This window comes from Candoia aspera, chromosome 1 (genome assembly GCF_035149785.1).
Source record: "Candoia aspera isolate rCanAsp1 chromosome 1, rCanAsp1.hap2, whole genome shotgun sequence".
Taxonomy (NCBI): Eukaryota; Metazoa; Chordata; class Lepidosauria; order Squamata; family Boidae; genus Candoia; species Candoia aspera.
In genome coordinates, this window is record NC_086153.1 from 162,694,641 (window position 1) to 162,715,533 (window position 20,893).

Consider the following 20,893-nt stretch of genomic DNA (forward strand, 5'->3'; position numbering starts at 1 on the left):
GATAAAATTCATTATTAAATAATTTTGCAGGAATGAAAAAAGCAACATGTTTATTTAGAACTTCTATTGTAGTGTGGTGAAAAAAGAAAAAGGGGTACTTGAGGAGACATTAAAAAACATAAGCTTTTAAAATATTTCCAAGACATTCCTAATTATGCTATGTGCACCAAACAGTGTCCTTCCCTGCCTTTTTTTTTTTTTTTTTGCATTTGAGTTACCAGGCAACTTGCATATAAATGCTGTTGTCTGGGTCTAAGGCTGAAATACATGCCCTCTAAACTGAATATAGCTTTTCAGCAAAATGCTACACCCACACAGAAAGGAAGAGAATAGAAGCTTTGTGGAAGTGGAACAGTAAATGCTGACGAAGGATTTTTCCCTCTGTAATGTTAATTGCCTGTTGCTTTGTTCATCATTGGCACATGATAGCTGAAATTAGGCAAGTTCTTATTTTCTAATACTGTAGCCAGGAATCTGGAATGAAGAAATATGTGAGTTTTGTTAACTTTCTCTTATTTTCTATTTCTTAAATGTTTATTTATAATCCTGATATTAAGATGCTTATTATTAATTATTACTGTTGTTTACTGTTGTTGTTGTAACTGAAGTTTAGGTAACTGGAAAATTCATCTTGCCGGTCCAAAAAAAAAAAGAACAAAGGGCATAAGGAAGTTTTGGGATACTTCAGGGGTAAATTGTAACGATTGCCCTACTCAAATAAAAAGCTCAGACTCCAAATCTAAGTTTAAGGTCTGGTTTATTTAGAATAAGGTGCAAACAGAAAGAAAGCTGAGAATGAGAAAAGCGCGCCTAAACTCAAACTAAATAGCTCCCCCCCCCCCGCATATAGAACAATCCCACATTCCCAGGTGCTCCTAACGAGCTCTGCTGATCAATGGGCAAAAAGACCTTGACATTTAAGAGATAACCCAAACACATTCCTTCCTGGCACAGCCCTACACATCTCCCCGTATAAGGTTTATCAGCAGCACCCTCCCAGCCAGGAACACGCATCAACACTCTGGCATGCGAACCGTTATGATGGAGCGAATATCGCAACGGTGATCATGACATAAATAATGTTTTTCATGTTTCATATCCTAAAAGCAAACACACACACACACACACACAAACACCCCATCTGGAATCCTGTTAGTTGAGATGAAAGCTCACATACATTTATTTACTGCAAGGTGGAAGAAATTGTTTCTCTCCAACTATTGATAGACTCCAGCTTTCATCGGTGTACTGGGGATGGCCCGGAGTCAAGATGACAGGTGGAGTTCAGAGCCAGTTGCACAAGGAGAAACACAGCTTACCCATCACTAGGCTATGGGAGTATATGAATCGGACAATGGATAGACATTCCAGATTTTGTCTTATTGAGAAATATGTGTTTGACGACCAAATTGAACAAAGATTTGGTATAAAGTAGTGTAATCCAGTGAAAAGTGAAGTCTCAGTCAAGTTGAGCTTGACTTACATGGGCACATCCATTCAGTGTTCTTGGCATCATGCACTGCCTTCTTGCAGGACTTTTTTTTTCCTGACTTCCTAGTCTTGCCTACAGCTCTGGACTTCCAAGATGGTTTCCCATCCGAGTGCTAGCTAGGCTATTCCTGCTTTGTTTTCTGGGTTGGCTAAAGTATGTCTGGTGGTGTCACTGCTGATTCAATAGTTATAGAAAGTATAACAGAGAAATTTTCTGTTGTAAGTTATTAGTTGTAGATGTAAGAGGTTTGGCTGGTATAAGGAAAAAAAACTGGCTTAAATAATGGAGAAAATGAGAACTACTACCCAAACTCTCACAGTCTGTACCACAGTATTTTAGATGATTCTGCTCAGAAAACAGTACTATCAAAAAACAGAGTAGAACAGAGTAGAGCTATAGTGGTATATTACTTCAACATCCTCCACCAAAGTGCTGTGGTTGGGAAGTCATGGTAAAATGATTCCAATTGGAAGCAAGATGTCAGTAGCATATCTCTTTTTTCCTCCTTACCCTGGTGTCTTCCTTATGAGGAAATCTTGGACTAGAATGCTACAGCTTTGTAGAAATATGATCTGCTTTTCTTTTTGTATCCAAATTGTTAATTAAACTTGGACAACTCTCTGAAGCAAGCCACTGGTTTGGGATGCAGCTAACTGCAATGCATAATCAAATAATCAAATAAATAAATAAATATTTTTCATCCATTACAAATTTGAGATTTCATAAGGCTTTCACCTTAGCCAGGCTGGATGCTCTGCCCTCAGCAGTCTTTTTTGGATGTTTTAAGGGTACTGCTATGCACCTTCGGTCATGTCCATGGTGATGGCGGAATAGAAACTCTAAGCCATACGCTATTATACTGTTCCTTATATAAGGTCTCTAGACAGACCCTTATATACCTGATTATGAAGAAATTTCCAGGTAGGGAGTGTGATTTCTATTTAATGCTACTTCTTTTGGACAAGGACTCGAAAATATCCTCCCAAGTTGCCCAGTTTTGTGCTACCATCTGTATGATATGCCATACCATTACTTAGGTTTAGAATTTCTTAAAATAGTATTTTATCTTGATTTATTTTAGTATTTTTATTCTTATTTTTAGATCTTATACATTATTTTTCTGATATATGTCTGTCTGTCTAGATATTTTGATTGTATCTGGCCTTAGGGCTGTAATAAACTTGATTGATGATTAAATAAATAAATAAATAAAGCCACTAAGTGCAATGTACAGTATAGGAGCATTTAACTGGATTTCCTTAACTGTTCTACAGCTTTGTCAGTAATAAGAGAACAGAATAGGACAAGAGGAAAAACAGAAACTCCTCCTTGATTTCAAGCTACCAACAGTCTCATTGGTACCTGAGAGAGAGAAAAAGAGACAGAGGGATGCTCCTTAAAATAATGTTGCCAGACAGTCTCTGGTTTTTTGAACTCAGCTTTCAATTAGATTTAACATGACTATTAAAATTCCCTGTGGCCATTCATTTGGAAGAGGGAAAAGTATAGTAGATACTTTTAATCCTCTTAAGCTGTATCTGAAAGCAAGTCTTCCCAACACTTCAAGAACATGTGGTCAAAATTATATCCTCTATGCCAAACTTAGTATGTCCTCACATATGCATTTAGTAATCATGTCTATTTTTTGTTCCCCTCCTTAAGAGCAGGCACGGAGGAAATGAGGGCATGAGAAGAATGATCCAAGAAAAACTTGGCCCAAATGCGGTTAGCCCAAGAAGACTCTCCCCTTGGTGCCAGTAGGTTTTCATGTGTATATAGAGGTATGTAGGAAGATACTAACAGTCAATGGAGGAGATGTTGGAAAGGGGGAGGAAGGAGTTCAACTGAGCTGTCCCACTCAAGTGTTACTGTCCTGATGAAATTTAGGACCATCTGCATCTACTATTAAGGGTAGAAAAACAGCATGGTTTCCTAAGCTTGTTTAGTATCCTGTCTAATTTGTTTTTGAATGTTAAATGAATGTAATTGGCTGTATGGAAGGAAATCTGCATTAAAAAGCCAGAATACAAGTGGATATAAAAAGAAAGACTTCGTGGGATTTACCTTAATGTATGCAGGTAACATATGCTGAAATTTAAGCCATGAAAATAGAAATCAATCTAAGGTTGATATCACTTGTCTTGGAATAATTGAAAGTAATCTGAGTTTTTTGTATTGCAGACCTTTTTAATTGGGAACAGTGAGTTACAGTGTGATTGGAATAGAGTATGTAGCCTTTCTCCATTTTAGGAAAGGTGAAATGATTTTATTGACATCTGATAACAATGTTGTTTATTCGTTCAGTCGCTTCCGACTCTTCGTGACTTCATGGATCAGCCCGCGCCAGAGCTTCCTGTTGGTCGTTACTACCCCCAGCTCCCCCAGGTTGAATTCATCACCTCTAGAATATCATCCATCCATCTTGCCCTTGGTCGGCCCCTCTTCCTCTTGCCTTCTACTTTCCCCAGCATCAGCATCTTCTCCAGGGTATCCTGTCTTCTCATTAAGTGGCCAAAGTACTTCAGCTTTGCCTTTAATATCATTCCCTCAAGTGAGCAGTCTGGCTTTATTTCCTGGTTGGATCTTCTTGCAGTCCAAGGCACTCTCAGAATTTTCCTCCAACACCACAGTTCCAAAGCATCTATCTTCCTTCTCTCAGCCTTCTTTATGGTCTGGCTCTCACAGCCATATGTTACTACGGGGAATACCATTGCTTTAACTATGTGGACCTTTGTTGTCAGTGTGATGTCTCTGCTCTTAACTATTTTATCGAGATTTGTCGTTGCTTTCCTCCCAAGAATTAAACGTCTTCTGATTTCTTGGCTGCAGTCAGTGACTGCGGTAATCTTTGCGCCTAGAAATGCCTCTACATTTTCTCCATTTGCCAGTTATCAATCAAGCTGGTTGCCATAATCTTGGTTTTTTTGAGGTTTAGCTGCAAGCCAGCTTTTGCACTTTCTTCTTTCACCTTCGTCATGAGGCTCCTCAGTTCCTCCTCACTTTCAGCCATCAAAGTGTTGTCATCTGCATATCTGAGATTGTTAATGTTTCTTCCAGTGATCTTAACCCCAGCCTTGGATTCATCAAGCCCAGACGTCGCATGATGTGTACTGCGTACAAGTTGAATAGGTCGGGTGAGAGTATACAACCCTGCCACACTCCTTTCCCAATCTTAAACCAGTCCATTGTTCCGGGGTCTGTTCTTACCATTGCCACTTGGTCGTTATACAGATTCCTCAGGAGGCAGACAGGATGACTTGGTATCCCCATACTACCAAGAACGTGCCACAATTTGTTATGGTCCACACAGTCAAATAAAATTCTGTCAATAAAACAGAAATAGATCTTTTTCTGAAACTCCCTGGCTTTTTCCATTATCCAGCAGATATTGGCAATTTGGTCCCTAGTTCCTCTGCCTTTTCTAAACCTAGCTTGTACATCTCACTCCACTAATTGCTGGAGTCTACCTTATAGGATCTTGAGCATTACCTTACTTGCATGTGAAATGAGTGCCACTGTTCAATAGTTTGAACATTCTTTAGTGTTTCCCTTTTTTGGTATGGGGATATAAGTTGATTTTTTCCAATCTGATGGCCATTCTTGTGTTTTCCAAATTTGCTGGCATATGGCATGCATCACCTTGACAGCATCATCTTGCAAGATTTTAAACAGTTCAGCTGGGATACCATCCTCTCCTGCTGCCTTCTTATTAGCAATGCTTCTCAAGGCCCATTCAACCTCACTCTTCAGGATGTCTGGTTCTAACTCACTGACCACACAGTCAAAGCTATCCCCGATATTATTATCCTTCCTATACAGGTCTTCCGTATATTCTTGCCCCCTTCTCTTGATCTCACTTTCTTCTGTTAGGTCACTGCCATCTTTGTTTTCAATCATACCCATTTTTGCCTGGAATTTACCTCCGATGTTTCTAATTTTCTGGAAGAGGTCTCTTGTCCTTCCTATTCTATTGTCTTCTTCCACTTCCGTGCATTGCTTGTTTAAAAATAATTCCTTATCTCTTCTGACTAACCTCTGGAATTTTGCATTTAATTGGCATATCTCCCCCTATCACTGTTGCCTTTTGCTTTCCTTCTTTCTTGGGCTACTTCTAGTGTCTCAGCAGACAGCCATTTTGCCTTCTTGGTTTTCTTTTTCTTTGGGATGTATTTTGTTGCCACCTCCTGAACAATGTTGCAAACTTCTGTCCGTAGTTCTTCCGGGACCCTATCTACTAAATCCAGTCCCTTAAATCTATTCTTCACCTCCACTGCATATTCCTTAGGAATATTAGTGTCATGAGTACTGATGGCGAGCTGGAAGGGGCCTCTATCCAGGGGGGAAAACACATGCGTAGTACTGAGGAATTAAGGAGCCATTCAAAGAGACACAGATCAGACCCGCCTTAACTTTTGGGGTTTATCTGTCTGGGTTTTTCCCATGCTTCTTCAGTTTGTTAGGATTGATGTCCTAACAGTCAGAAATCACGCTGAGACGAGGAGTAGGTCTCTAGTGTTTATTACTGCTACATAAAACAGAATCCTAACAAACTGAAGAAGCGTGGGAAAACCCAGACAGATAAACCCCAAAAGTTAAGGCGGGTTTGATCTGTGTCTCTTTGAATGGCTGCTTAATTCCTCAGTACTACGCATGCGTTTCCCCCCCTGGATAGAGGCCCCTTCCAGCTCGCCATCAGTACTCATGACAATTAGTGAGCTCATATCTAACTGATCTGTGGGTCTTCCCTAATCTCTTTAATCTGATCCTAAATTGTGCAATAAGAAGTTCGTGATCTGAACTACAGTCAGCTCCAGGTCTTGTTTTTACCAACTGTATAGATGTCCACCACCTTTGGCTGCAAAGGATGTAGTCAATCTGATTGCGGTGTTGTCCATCTGGTGAAGTCCATGTATAAAGCCGTCTCTTAGGTTGTTGGAAGAGAGTGTTTGTTATGCAGAGTGAGTTGTCTTGGCAAAACTCTATCAGCCTATGTCCTGCTTCATTTTGTTCTCACAGGCCATGCTTACCTGTAATTCCAGGTGTCATTTGACTCCCACCTTAGCATTCCAGTCTCCTGTAATGAAAATAACATCATTTTTTGGCATATTGTCCAGTAGGTGCTGCAGATCCTCATAGAACTGCTCTACTTCAGCTTCTTCAGCATCTGTGGTTGTGGTGTGTATTTGGATCACTGTGATGTTAAATGGCTTACCCTGAATTTGAATTGAGATCATTCTATTGTGTTGTTTTTTTTGGATTGTATCCAAGCACTGCTTTAGCCACTTTACTATTAATTATGAAGGCTACTCCATTTCTTCTGTGGTCCTCTTGTCCACAGTAGTAGATCTAGTGGTCATCTGATGTGAAGTGGCCTATTTCAGTCCATTTCAGTTCACTGACACCCAAAATGTCTATCTTTAATCTTGGCATCTCACCAATAACCATATCCAATTTGCCCTGGCTTATAGATCTTACATTCCAGGTTCCAATGGTGTGTTGTTCCTTAGAACATCGGATCTGCTGTTCACCACCAGCACCATCGGCCGCTAGCCGTCCTTTCGGCTTTGAGCTAGCTGCATCATCACATCTGGGGCTAGCTGAACTTATCCTCTGTTCCTCCCCAGTAGCCTTTTGACCATCTTCCAACCTGGGAGTCTCATCTTCCAATGGTATACCAACATATCTCTGGTTGTACTGATCCATTTAGTTTTCACGGCAAGAATACTGGGGTGGGTTGCCATGACCTTCCCCAGGGATCGTATTTAGTCTGACCTCTCTGTCATGACCTTCCCATCTTGGGTGGCCCTTCACGGTTTAGCTCGTGGCATCATTGAGGTGCTCAAGCTCCAGCACCACCACAAGGTAATGATCCTTTGCTGGAGGATACATCCATTAATTATATTGTTATTAATATATATCCATTAATAACAATAATAATTGTTATTAGGATACCCTAATAATGATACACAGTTCAAAAAGTGAATGTTTCAGAAAGGAACTTCCAGAGAATGAGGTCAGTGTAAAAAGCACTGAGACGGTAATACAACACCCAAGAACAATAGCTGCTAAGAATATTAGACAACAGGGCTTATATGACAGCAGAAATATTTTTACTTTCCAAACAAATGAACATCATACTCCCCTTAAATACTCCTCATGGTTTTATCAGATAAGTCCATACCATCTAGCATCACCCATAAAAAATAACTCTTAGAAACAAAAGCATCTGTCCTACATGCTTGCCACTGAAATATCTGTCACAGCTATCACTTCGTTTCTGAGGCAGTCACATTAGTCACTGCTCCAATTATTACTCACTCTGACATTCAATACATGGTAGTGACCTACATGCTTTTGGAGAGTGTGGAGTATTTGAAAAGTACTTGAAGCAGAAATTGGACTCAGGATGTTGAATTGTGGGGTGATTTACTTGTACTGAATGTACTAGCCTTGAGATTTCCATCTTGATGTGCAGCTAACTATTGCTAAGCTTGTTCTTAACATTTAAGGGTGCAGCATTAAGCCATTAAGCTTTTCTTTTTTAAAATGGAAGCTGGGTGTGCAGCTGTTGAATCTTAATTGAATCCCATCATATCATCCTTGTTGCCACCTTCTTTCTCCAAAGGGCTTGACTTTGATAGTTCCTCTGAACATGGTGACATATAGAAACTATGAAATATTTGCCTTCTCCATTTTCCTTCTTATTGACCATCCCTATGTTCTTATCACTTCAGGAATTATCTAAATGATGACGGCTATTCTAGAACGGATCAGCACCTTGTCCATCAGCGGACAGCAGCTCCGTCGGCTTCCTCAGCTCCTAGAAGAAGGCTTTCCCAAGATGCCTTGCACTGTTAAAGAATCTGATGTGCCCCAACTTTTCAGAGAGCCATATATCCAAGCTGGCTATCGCCCCACAGGTCAGGATTGGCGCTACTATTTCCTCAGCCTGTTCCAAAAACATAATGAGGTTGTTAATGTCTGGACCCACCTTCTGGCTGCTTTGGCAGTGCTGCTGAGGTTTAATCTTTTTGCCGAAGCAGAGGACCTGTCTCTGGAGATCCGCTCCTTACCTCTCTTCATCTTCGTCCTTTCCTCTGTTACATATCTAACATGCAGCCTCTTAGCTCATCTCTTGCAGTCCAAGTCAGAGATGTCACACTATACTTTTTATTTTGTGGATTATGTTGGAGTCAGCATCTACCAATATGGAAGTGCCCTGGCCCATTTCTATTACAGCTCCGACCAAGCCTGGTATGACAAGTTTTGGCTTTTCTTCTTGCCAGCAGCTGCTTTCTGTGGATGGCTCTCATGTGCTGGCTGTTGCTACGCTAAGTACCGCTACCGGCGCCCCTATCCCATCATGAGGAAAGTGTGTCAGGTGATCCCAGCGGGGTTGGCATTCATCTTGGACATCAGTCCCGTGGCCCACCGTGTGATTATGTGCCATCTTGAAGGCTGTGAAGAGTTGGCTGCTTGGTACCACACCTTCCAGATACTTTTCTTCCTAGTCAGTGCTTATTTCTTCTCCTGTCCAGTTCCTGAAAAATATTTCCCTGGGTCCTGTGATATTGTTGGGCATGCCCACCAAATTTTCCACACCTTCCTTGCTATTTGCACACTCTCACAGTTGGAAGCCATCTTCTTGGATTACAAGAATAGGCAAGATATCTTACTCAAGCGACATGGATCCCTCTCCATCATCCTGTCTTGTGGTTCCTTTTTTGGCTTAGTTGCTTGCAGTGCTGTCACTGCACGCCTATTGCAGCGCAAGATCAAGGAGGAACTGGCCATGAAGGCGTCCTGAGAGACTGTCACAGAAACAGGGTTCAGTCCTGATGTGCTTGAAGAAAAGTATGAAGAGTGAAGTTTACTCAAGTACTGTATATAAGTAAATTAACCAAGTAGTTTTTCTCCATAAATTATAATCAAGGAATTGATTACAGGCTGGCACTAATTTATTAAATCTGCCTTATGCCCTAAACGTTTTTACTGAATGTACCTATTGCTGGGCAAAGGGCATTTAGAATACCTAACTGAAGAGTTTTGAAGGCAGATTTTTCTAAATGGTCTTACTCTTACTTATTTGCAGAAATTTGTATTATGTGAAAGAGGATACTAATGACTGACTAGAAGGCTAGAGGATTACCATAGACTTGCATATTTGTAAAGCTCTTATCTCATTGATAAATTGGAACTGTGTCTGGGTTATACTACTTCAGAATGTAGGCTGGGATGGATTCACATGAGAAGATAGGAAAAGATCCCTAAATAGAGAAAACTCACACATTGGGACAAAGTCCCTGATATACTAGTTTATGTGCAGGGATTTTGTTTCATGTTAAATTGTAAGACTCTTCACTTGCGGTCTGAAATGGTACAGACTTCTCATAGGAATATGACCTCAGGGATGATTAGAGCAAAGATTATGGGGAGGGTTGACATAGTGATGATGATCTCAATTGGTCTGTTTCATTTTAGCTGTGGCCTTGATACCACTGGCATCCATACAGCTGCAGTGGTGCTAAGTCTTCCCCTGAGTTGTCAGCTTCAGAAATAGGATGGTGGTAGAAATAGTAGTCATAATCTGGGACTGTAATCTGTTTTTCACTCAAGCCCAGTTTAGCTGAAGCAGGAAAGTGTAGAACTCTTAAAGGCAGCAGACGTTACTAGCCTCTCCCCTCCATGAATTGTTCTGTGATGTCAGTGAAGAGCTAGTCATCTTCAAGCCCAGGGCAAGTAGCCCTCCCATTCTCTCTGTCTACTGTACATGCCAAGGCTTCTGCAGTGCAAACAGCTGTTCGACTTATGGATGACCATCTCTTCACTGAGGCTAGTAGTGACCAGGCAGGGCAGGAGATGCTTGCTGCTTTTAATAGGCCTTCTGCACTTTCTCAATGAGTCCACAACTTATTATGGACCAAGCTGCCTCAGTTCTTAGTGCTTCAGTTTCCTTCAAGAAAGATGTGCTGTAAGAGTATCTCCAAATTCAGATAATCACTTTGAATGCTGGGTATCTGCCCTACCCTCTTTGCCCTGCCCTGCTCCTGACATTCCACAAACCCCCACAAAATCACATTCCAGATGATTTGCATCTCTCTTATTCTAAAGGGGTTTCAGATAGGACTTCAGCTTTCCTGTGTACCTCCTGAAGAGTTCTGGGATATCAAAAAGATGAAGAGGAGTACAAATATCAATGGAATAAAAGAAAACTTCAGAAAAATCAATCAGGATTTCTCTGGAAAGAAACTGAAGGCTGCTGGTTGATCTGCTAAGCAAGCTATTTTCAAGGCTTGGCATACCACCCAAAGGCTGGTTAAAAGGTTGACCATTTTAACACTGATTAGCACCTATGGCTATAAACATATCTAGCATTTTTCATATTTGTTGCCCATAAGGCCTCTTTTCTTCCTAATTATTTCTGCATGCCTTCAATCACATTGTTGTCCAAATGTTAGTTTTCCTGGTTTCTTCTTGATTTTGGGTATCATCAGGTCACTCAAACAAAGCCATTCAGGATTACTACAAGCTGAATGCTATTCTTACAACTAAGATAAGGGTACAGTATTTCTTCCCTGTTTGAGCACCAAGCCAAATATGTGGGGGGGGGGTTGATTTGATTGTCAGAAGTATTACATGGAAAAGTACCATGCCATTGTACCAACAACGCATTCGGCTAGCCACGCTACTTTATTTGTGCCTGTCATCAGTAGGAGCTCAAGTTGTATTGTGCTTTGGGTCTAGTGTGGCTTTGAACTTCTGAATCATTACTCCCTCTCTTCTAAACACAAACACTATACACAAACACAAATTGCAGCTGTGGGATGTTTTATATATTTAATGTTTCCTGTGAAATTTTATTTGCACATAGCAGACTAGCATATAATTAAATGGTGTGTGTGCCAAACTTGGTTTCTGATGGTGCTGGCTTTACTATAAGTGGGGATCTTTTTGCATGTGTGGACGTTCATAACAATGGGTAACCCCATTTGCAGTCTGAAAATGGTACATTCAGAATACTAATTATAGTTTCCCATCTTATTCTCCTTAATATGCAGTAGATCAGTGTCTGAGCTGTCCAGATTTAGCACTTACTCATAAATTTTGGTGAAAGTGTTTGACATAAAGAAAAAAAAAACATTCAGTCCAAGTGTAGTCTGAGCTGGTTCCAACAAAAATAATTAATAATAGCTTTTTTTTTAAAAAAAAAGTACTAGAAACGAGGCCTTTCACAAGAAATTTAAACCATTTTTTGCTGACATAATCACTGAAAATTTTTGTTAGGAATATATAAACCATATGAAGAAAATAGGTAAATCCATCATTTAATCTGATGGGCTGTATGATTTTGTATCACCACCTAGTGGCATAATAAACTAAGGTTTTCTAATAGCAGGAATAGCTTGGAATTTTAATTACATTGTTTATCAGCAGAATACTTTTCATTAAGATGTTCCTAACTAAATAAGTAAACAGATTATGGTTATCTTCCATAGAAAGTACATTATTATTACTGTGAACTAAGTGGCATTATTTCCGGTCCAGTTTTCTCTGATTTCATAAGTGATACCCAGCATGTTTCACAGCAGTTCTCATTGAACATGTATTTCATGTTTGTTACTTCATTGCTTACAAGGTGATATTAAAAGTGTTAACCTCGTCCAATTTAATGCACTGAAAAATGTGTAACTAGCATTAGTCAAATTGCAGGAATCCTTCAGATATAACTTAAATCTGTAAGAACTCTTAGAAAATATGGCTGGTAATTTTAAAAGAAATTGTAATGTACTAAGTTTCTTGAAATCTTCTTTCAGACTCTTTTACAAATCTGCCTCTGATACTTCCCAGATCCTCTTACTGCTAGTTCTGTATATACACAAACTGTCCTAATTAGGACTGATGGGTCCAAGTGAATGTGTTATTACAAGAAGCAAATGTGATGAATTTCTATTTCAGGAGCTGTATGCTTGCACAACCACTTTCCTTTGTTCCCCCCACCTGCTGCCCCATGATGCAGAGATAACAAGGAGCACTCCTGAAGCAGCCACATGAGCCTGGAAAAAGATATGGCTGCCAGAACAGTTTGAAAGAAGTGACTTGTACATACTCTTCTGCTTTCTGGAAGGTCTCTTAGGAGGATTTAGATAGCCTTACCGGTTTAACTTTACGGTGTAAGGATCTAAATCAGCTTTTTCTAATTATTGCCCTCTAAAGTTGGTGGACTAACGCCCATAATTCCAGGGTAGTATGATCTGGCTGGTTCTAGATTCTGGCAGTTGAAGTCTAAAATACCCAGAGAACAGTAGGTTGGGGGGGCTGGTCTAGTATCAGTGACAATAATGGCAGATACAGCCTAATTTATTATTACAGTTCTATCATCATAAACCTGTTTCCAAAAAACTAGCCTTCTTTGCCCTCTGCAGCCTCATGCCTATTTCACAGTTGTTAACTTCAGCTTTATTTGCATTTAACATCGAAGTAGAGGGGTGGCAGACTTACATATTATTTCCAGCGCTTCATTTTCACAGAATATATGGTAGAGGTTCCAAATGTGCCTTGGATGCTTTTATCTTTCAGAGGCAGTTTTTTAAAAATCTGTATTTTAAGATATATCTATTTTTTGTTACTAAAATGAGGTGATGGAGTTTTCTATTTTCTTTCTTTAAAAAAAAGTGTTAGCTTTAGAGTTATGTGAACAACCTCTTCTGTGTTAATCTCCTGAAATCTGCATTGCTGAGAACATTTGAAAATTTGTACTCTGTTCTAAACTCTTGAAGTTTGGAGTGGGAGGAGGATATCTTAAGTAAAGTTTAAGAAATCGATGTTTTATGTGAAATTTGTTTATATATATGCTTCTGTATGATTTGCAAGATTAAGGGAGAGTGTTAGTAAAAAATTGCCTTGGTGAAAAGCTTGATCTTTCTGAAGACATGGTCTGTATTTAATGCTTTTATCACTTTTAAAAATGCCATTTTCATTGGAGGTGCTAATAGATGTAATTATTAGCCTTGGACACTGAGTACAAAGTAATATATCCCTGTTGCCCTTTTATTTTCCTGTGCAGACCTCACAAATCAAACCACGGTCCATCAATTTATTTTCCTGTGCAGTCCATCAAAAGGTGTGAGAATTGAGTAAATATTCACATGAGTGAGAGAAACATTTTCCTTTTGCATTAAACAACCTCTTTGACTCTGTAACAACAGAATATCCCCATGGCTGAAACAACCATGAATGGTTAAATTAGTCCAATTTAGAGATTTGCAAAATGCGCTGAACAATGTGTTAAACCATACTGGCTAGCTTTGTGCAGGACACTGAGCCATAAACCAGCCACCCATGTTATAGTTTAATGTGTCGTTGGAGCCCACAGCCATAGTGCTTTCACATTTCACGTAATGCGACACATCTAACTTTGTAGCAGGCCCTACTGGAAGAGCTCAATGCATGTAACAATACAGTAAAGGCATGGGTTTCCTGGGGATAGAAGGCTATCACTAATTTAAGCTACTTTAGGTATGAAGCCTATTTCCCAACTTTGTAATTTCCATGCCAAGATCTGGCCTTGAAAAAAATGTAAAGGTTTTCTGTTAATTTTGTCTTTTTATATTCCTTCTTCTCTCCCAGGAATGGGACCAATCATCCTGTTCAGTTTTACTCCTCTGAAAAACACAGTAATTACACTGCTTCCTTTGGGTGTGGCGAACCCTTAGTCTAACTTATTTGATACCCTAAACCCTACAGATCTTAATCCATATAAATATATTTTCAATGACTCAAAATGACTCCTCTCTTAAAGTTTTATAAATCTTGTGCCATAGACATAGTGATTGCTGTGCAAAAATATACATTTGTGGTACACAAGTCTTCCTGAATGGTCAACTAACGTTTTGCCTTTTTTAATATAACAGTTTTCTGTCATCTTAGATTCCTTTTCTCTTGACTACTTTGCACATATTGCTGTGTGGACCAATATCAAGTGTGAATTTAAAGGTAATGATAAGTGGGGGTGAGCTTTGAGAGTGGAACAAGGGAGGAGTGAACGAGCCTGGCTAGGCTCGACAATGGTTGCCTAGCACCTGGAGAATGGGCAAGACTTCACTGAGCCACATCTACCCCTACAGAAGGTGGGAGTTACCTGCCTTCAATGATCTCCCATTTGATCTCTGCATGGAAGTCTTGATTTGCATTCCTCCAGTCTTTCTGGTTTTGCTGCAAGGGCACCTCTTCACCCTGGCTTCTGGATTCTCTGGTTTCATTTGTTGCTAACTGACATGGATATACAAGGTTTCAGGACGGCTGTTTGTAGGGTTTGAGTTTCTAGTTTTGTAAATTGTGATTTTTATGAAGGTGAAACCTTAGCTTAAAGTGCCTTGATGTAATCAGGGGCTTCAGATTCAATATATAAATACACATTTGGATTTCACCCCCCAATTTCCAAAGCGTGTTCAGACAGTTGTTGGGTCTGCACATTATACAAGTATAATTTGTGTCAAGTTACATTATTACATCATTAAATGTAAACTGATGCAAATGACATGAATTATATTCAGGTAATTATGCAAATGACATAAATTGATACCACTGTAATGGTGTGCATTCAGATTCAGCAGACATTTAGGTATACAGACATCCCCTCCCCCCAAATGATCCATTAATTCAAGCTTCACTGTACAATATATAGTAAATAGAAATTACAATATTCCAGCTGGGGAAAAATTCATTACACAGATTGTAGTTTCTGTTGAACTAAGAACACTGGCATCATCCAGTAGATAGCATTAAGAACCAGCTTCCAGCTTTCTATTAATTCTTCATTAGCACTGATTGATCTTAAACTTAATTTTTAAGTCACATGCCTCAAGTAATACGTTTTTAAAAGCCGCCTCTCTAGTATATTAATTTGTTCCAGTTGGTGCATGCAGTCTCCATCTTTTTGGTAAAGCACTTCATTTTTCCCCCAGATAGAATTAATTTTGTTGCAGAATGCTGGGAAAGCCTTTAGCCCAGGAGAGGTCAAAAAAGTCACACACCAAGCATTTCTATAAAAATAATTTATTTACAGAAAACAAAAACAAAAGCAAAACATTTAAAGGACCTAGCTCCCTTTTTGGAGCAAGCCTTGCTGAGCTACATTTCCAGCAGAGAGAAAAAGAAGAAGTGAAGAACAAGTCCGGGCAGGTCCTCCCCCCAGGCTATTTTGCATGAAGCACGTGAGAGGAGACAATCAAATGCAACCCCTTCACCTGGCCAAATGATTAGGTATAAAAGTAGCTTAATCTGTTAGTAGGGAAACCTTAACACTCCCCTTTTTACACTACAGATTAAGATGCAAACCAATCTTCTCTGACTTTATATGTCTTTCCATTCACATTACCATTATCTCCCCTTTGGTTTAACAGAAAGTTACCATTTTTCTTCCTGTGTTTTTCCAAACCTAGGTAATTGGTCACAACTCCAAGGCTTTTTAATATGAAATGGCTTTTTATGCAGGCTTCAAAATCAAGCCTTTGTTTTTCTGTTGATGTGAATAGCAGCAAATCATCAACATAAATGCACAGATACATACAGCCTTGTTTGTCCTTCATATATACACAGGGATCTGCTTTTCCTTTTTCAAAACCAAAATTCTGCAGTTTTTCATCTACTTTTTGGTTCCAGGATCTAGCAGCTTGTTTTAACCCATAGATTGACTTCTGCAGTTCACAGACTAGATTCTCCCCTTTTTCATAGCCAGGGGGTTGCTGCATGTATAATCTGTGGTCTAAATCACCATAGAGAAATGCAGTTTGAATGTCATAGTGGTTAACTGACATTCCCTTGAGTGCAGCAACTTTTAACAGTAATCTAATTGATTCACCTTTAGTAACTGGTGCAAAAGTCTTGTCAAAGTCTAAATCTTTCCTTTGAGTGAACCCTTTTGCAACCAACCTTGCTTTATATTTTTGGATTTTGCCATCAGCATCCCTTTTCAGTTTGAAAACCCACCTACAACCCAGACAGCGTTCATTGGGAGGTAGATTTACCAGTTTCCATGTTTTATTTTCTTTCAAGGATGCTAATTCCTGTTGCATGGCAGAATGCCAATTTTGTGCAATCTCAGGTGGTAAAGCATTCACTTGTTCTAAAGACTCAGGTTCTGTGAATATGTGAAAAGCCTTTACTGTTTCAGCCTGAAAACGTGATGGAGGAACGCCTTTATTACTCCTCTGAGATCTGCGAGGTAATACAGGGCTTAAATTTTGACTCCTATCACTTTCCTGAGAAGCATCTGTCTCATCAGACAGATCTTCAGTTTGCTTTTCTGGTTTAATGTCCTCATCAGGCAAAAGATCACCATCAGCAAGTCCTTGCTGTTCTCTTGTGGTGGTCAGTTCAACTGGAGAGCTAGAATTTAATCTCCCCCAGTTTTGTTCAGCAAAAGAAGCACTTTTGCTAATTATTAATTTCTCTCCCATTATGAACCTGTAGCTCCTCTGGCTTTGTTCATAGCCAACAAAGATGGCTTTCTTTGTTGTGGGGCCTCCTTTCCTTCTCTGCTGTTTTGGAATGTGAACCCATGCAGTGCTACCAAACACTCTAAGATGGCTTACCTTTGGTTTCACACCATAAAACAAATGGAATGGAGTGTCCTGAATCATAGAGTTATACAACCTGTTCTGAACATAACAAGCAGTCGATAAAGCTTCTCCCCAGAACGTAAAACATAATCGTGAATCTTTTAACATGCATTCCATCGCATTTTGCAAGGTTCTGCCCTTTCTTTCAGCAACACCATTTTGCTGAGGGGTGTACGGGTTAGAAAGAATTTGTTCTATCCCTTTTTCCACTAGGAACCTTCTGAATTTGTGAGAAAGGTATTCTCCTCCTCTATCACATTGGAGTGCAGATACAGGCCTAGGGAATTTTCCATTTGCCCATGTCACAAAACCTTTAAATTTCTCAAATGCCTCCTATGTTTTAAGATGTAGATAAATGTGTATCTTGAGAAATCATCAATGATGGTCATTGCATACCTTGCTTGTCCAAGACTTGGAGCAAAAGGACCAATAATGTCAGAGTGTACAATTTCCAAAGGTCTAGTTGTAACTCTGTCACTGTGCTTACTCACAGGAGCTTTTAGTGTTTTGCATTCTTTGCAAACTACACAATCTAAGTATTTATCACAGGGTTTTATCTTTAGGTCAGCACACAGCTGTGGCATTTGTGCTATATACTTGATATTAGCATGACCAAATCTCCTGTGCATCAGGTGTACACATTGGTCATGATATGGAGTGTTGCCAACTGCAGCCTTGCAGCTTGGCTTCCTTGCATTTTGCACAATGTACAAGGAGTCTTTTAACATACCAGTAGCACACAATTTCCCATTTTTACGTATCTCACAACCATTTTTCTTAAATGTTATGATATACCCTGTTGCAGCCAATTGTGCCACAGATAAAAGGTTTGATTGTAAATTTGGCACATACAACACACCTTTTACAGTTTCTCCTAAGCAGGATAAATACAAGTCACCTTGTCCCATAATTTTGGTCACAGACCCATCAGCCAAAGATACACTTTGTCTTTCAGTTTTAGACAGTGACACAAAAGAGCTTTTACAATTACATAAATGACAACTGGCCCCAGAATCTAACACCCATACATCAGAATTACCCTTCTCAGCAACCTGTGCAATTTGGGTTGTCTGAAGAGCCTTCTTCTGTGTTGCCCTTGTGTTCTTCTGCTCTGTCTTTCTACTCTTGGGTCTCATGGCACAGTCTCTTTGCAAATGTCCAGCTGAACCACAAGTGAAGCATCGCTGGCTTGCTAGTGCTGTGGCCTCAGGTTCCTTTCCCTTCTTTTCCCTCGTTTTCTGGTCTTGCAGCTTTCCAAAAAAGATGGGGGGGGATCTTTCCTCTCTCTTCTCCCATTCAGCGAGTAAGCGCTGTGTAACATACGATGGGGTGAGGTCTGTTTCAGGCATAGCCTCCAGGGTACAAATCAGCGTGTCCCACGTTTCATTTAGTGAGGACAGGAGGATATATGATTTTGTGAGAGGTGTAAATTCCATTCCTCTCTCCTGCAACTCAACAAACAGCTGCTGAATATAATGCAGGTGCTCAGGAAGGCTTTCTCCTTCTGCAAGGTAGGCTCTGTACAGCTTTTTCGTCAGAGTAACTTTACTCCCTGCTGTTGCCTTTACATATAAGTCTCTCAAAGCGTCCCAAAGTTGCTTTGCAGACTGCATGCCTCGCACGTGGACTAGCTGATTGTCCTCAACTCCCAAGATAATGGTGGCTCTAGCCCGCTCATCCTGTCTCAGCCATTCAGCACTGGGATTTTGGGGGGTTTGCTCACCAATTGGCAGCCAAAGATTCTCTCTGCGAAGATACATCTCCATCTTCAGGGCCCAATTCAAATAGTTGGTCTCTGATAGGCGCTCCAGAGGCATCGCTGAGGGCTGGCAGGTAGCCATGGCTTCTTCCTTCTTTTGCAAGTCACCTCAGCTAGCTTCTTTGTCCTGCAGACCGGCAGTTGCTGGAAAATCTCCAGGTGGCTCCAAAGAAAATCTTCACAGGTCTTTGCTACCTGCCTTTAAATTGTGCATGAGGTGTGGAGTTGATCTCTCTTTTCTCTCTGGGTTTTACTGGGCTGTTTTACTGGGCCCATAACCTGTTGCAGAATGCTGGGAAAGCCTTTAGCCCAGGAGAGGTCAAAAAAGTCACACACCAAGCATTTCTATAAAAATAATTTATTTACAGAAAACAAAAACAAAAGCAAAACATTTAAAGGACCTAGCTCCCTTTTTGGAGCAAGCCTTGCTGAGCTACATTTCCAGCAGAGAGAAAAAGAAGAAGTGAAGAACAAGTCCGGGCAGGTCCTCCCCCCAGGCTATTTTGCATGAAGCACGTGAGAGGAGACAATCAAATGCAACCCCTTCACCTGGCCAAATGATTAGGTATAAAAGTAGCTTAATCTGTTAGTAGGGAAACCTTAACAAATTTCACATTGAAAAAGCTATCCATGTGCTTCCACCAAATGAAGGCTTTAGGAAGACTTGACAGGCAGCCTTCCCAGCTACACAGAGAGGAAAATGCTTTATTTCTTTTATTATCACGTAAGGTTTCCCCTCAAATAATAGGTATGCACATGTTGGATTTCTGGCAGCAACATGGAACTGCTTGCTACTGCCTTTTTGTGCAATTTTGTTCAACTTTCTCAGATAGCTCACAGCCCTGATGATCTCCCAGTCTAGTATTAAATCTGACCCTGCTCAGCTTTTCAAGATAAGCTAAGAGTAGTTAGTGGCTGCCCCTTCTTGGGACGCTATTCATTTACTAACAGTCGACTATTAGAATAGGAGCCCGGGAAAACTTCTCCAAAGAGATCCAGTTTGATGCAGCGGTTAAGGCACCAGGCTAGAAACCGGGAGACTGTAAGTTCTAGTCCCCATTCAGGCATGAAGCCAGCCGAGCGTCCTTGGGCTGGTCTCTCTCTCAGCCCTAGGAAGGAGGCAGTGATAAAGCACTTCTGAAACCTTGCCAAGAAAACTGCAAGGGCTAATCCAGGCACTCGCCAGGGGTCAAAAACTGACTTAAAAGCACGCTCGTACGCGCGCGCACCCTCTTGAAATTCTTCCCTAGCAGTCTAGGGAAAGTCCTCCCTCCTAGAATGTGCTGAACTAGCAAAACTAGAGGACCATTGTTTTGTTGCTTGAATCTACAGTAATAGGAAATTATTGACAAACGTGAACAGCAGGTTCAGGTGCTACCTTCCGTATTCTCCAAAATGGTCTGTGACAACGTGCAGACAAGAAGTGAAGCTATGATACTTCGCTCAAATTGCATTTAGAAAAAAATATGACATGGTAAAATACTGAGAGTGGGAAGGGAATACTATATGCATGCTGGATTGCATACAGCGGACAATTGGGACGGCTAGTAAAATCCTAAGAGAAGTATCTTATATTCTCATTCCTACCATCCTAATTATGCCATTTTTAAACCCATCCGCCCACCCGCGCATGTTCTCCCCGAAACTGCGCCTGTAGTAAACTGCGCCTGTAGTAAACTCTTCTGCATTATATTAGGCTTACTCTCCCATGTGTCAAGCCACTACATAAGAGAAAGGCTGCAACTGCCGGACCACAATAAAAGTGATTATAGCAAACGAAACTTCAAGTCAACCTGTTCACGTTCAGACATTTCCTTCCCTCAGTCTAGCGCCGGTGAAAGGCGATCCGGCGCTGCGGGGGACCGGGCGGGGACATGACATGCGCAGAGCCTCTTAAGGGTTATGCACTGCACCGGGAAGAAAGAGCAAGTGCATCGACGGGAGCCAAATCCAACCGCGAGGCCGATGAAGAGCTGCACTCGGGCCGGCCAGGTGGCCGGCCGGCCAGCCAGCGGAGCCGAG

At 40.6% G+C, this 20,893-nt stretch overlaps 1 protein-coding gene across 1 annotated transcript; it reads left to right on the forward strand.

The window, feature by feature from the left end:
- Positions 1-428: 428 nt before the first annotated feature.
- Positions 429-10,799, forward strand: PAQR8 (progestin and adipoQ receptor family member 8). The gene is made up of 2 exons (XM_063317089.1): positions 429-491; positions 8,227-10,799. Exon 2 carries the CDS (start codon positions 8,238-8,240, stop codon positions 9,297-9,299), a length of 1,062 nt encoding a protein of 353 aa, XP_063173159.1. The 5' UTR covers positions 429-491; positions 8,227-8,237; the 3' UTR covers positions 9,300-10,799.
- Positions 10,800-20,893: the final 10,094 nt, after the last annotated feature.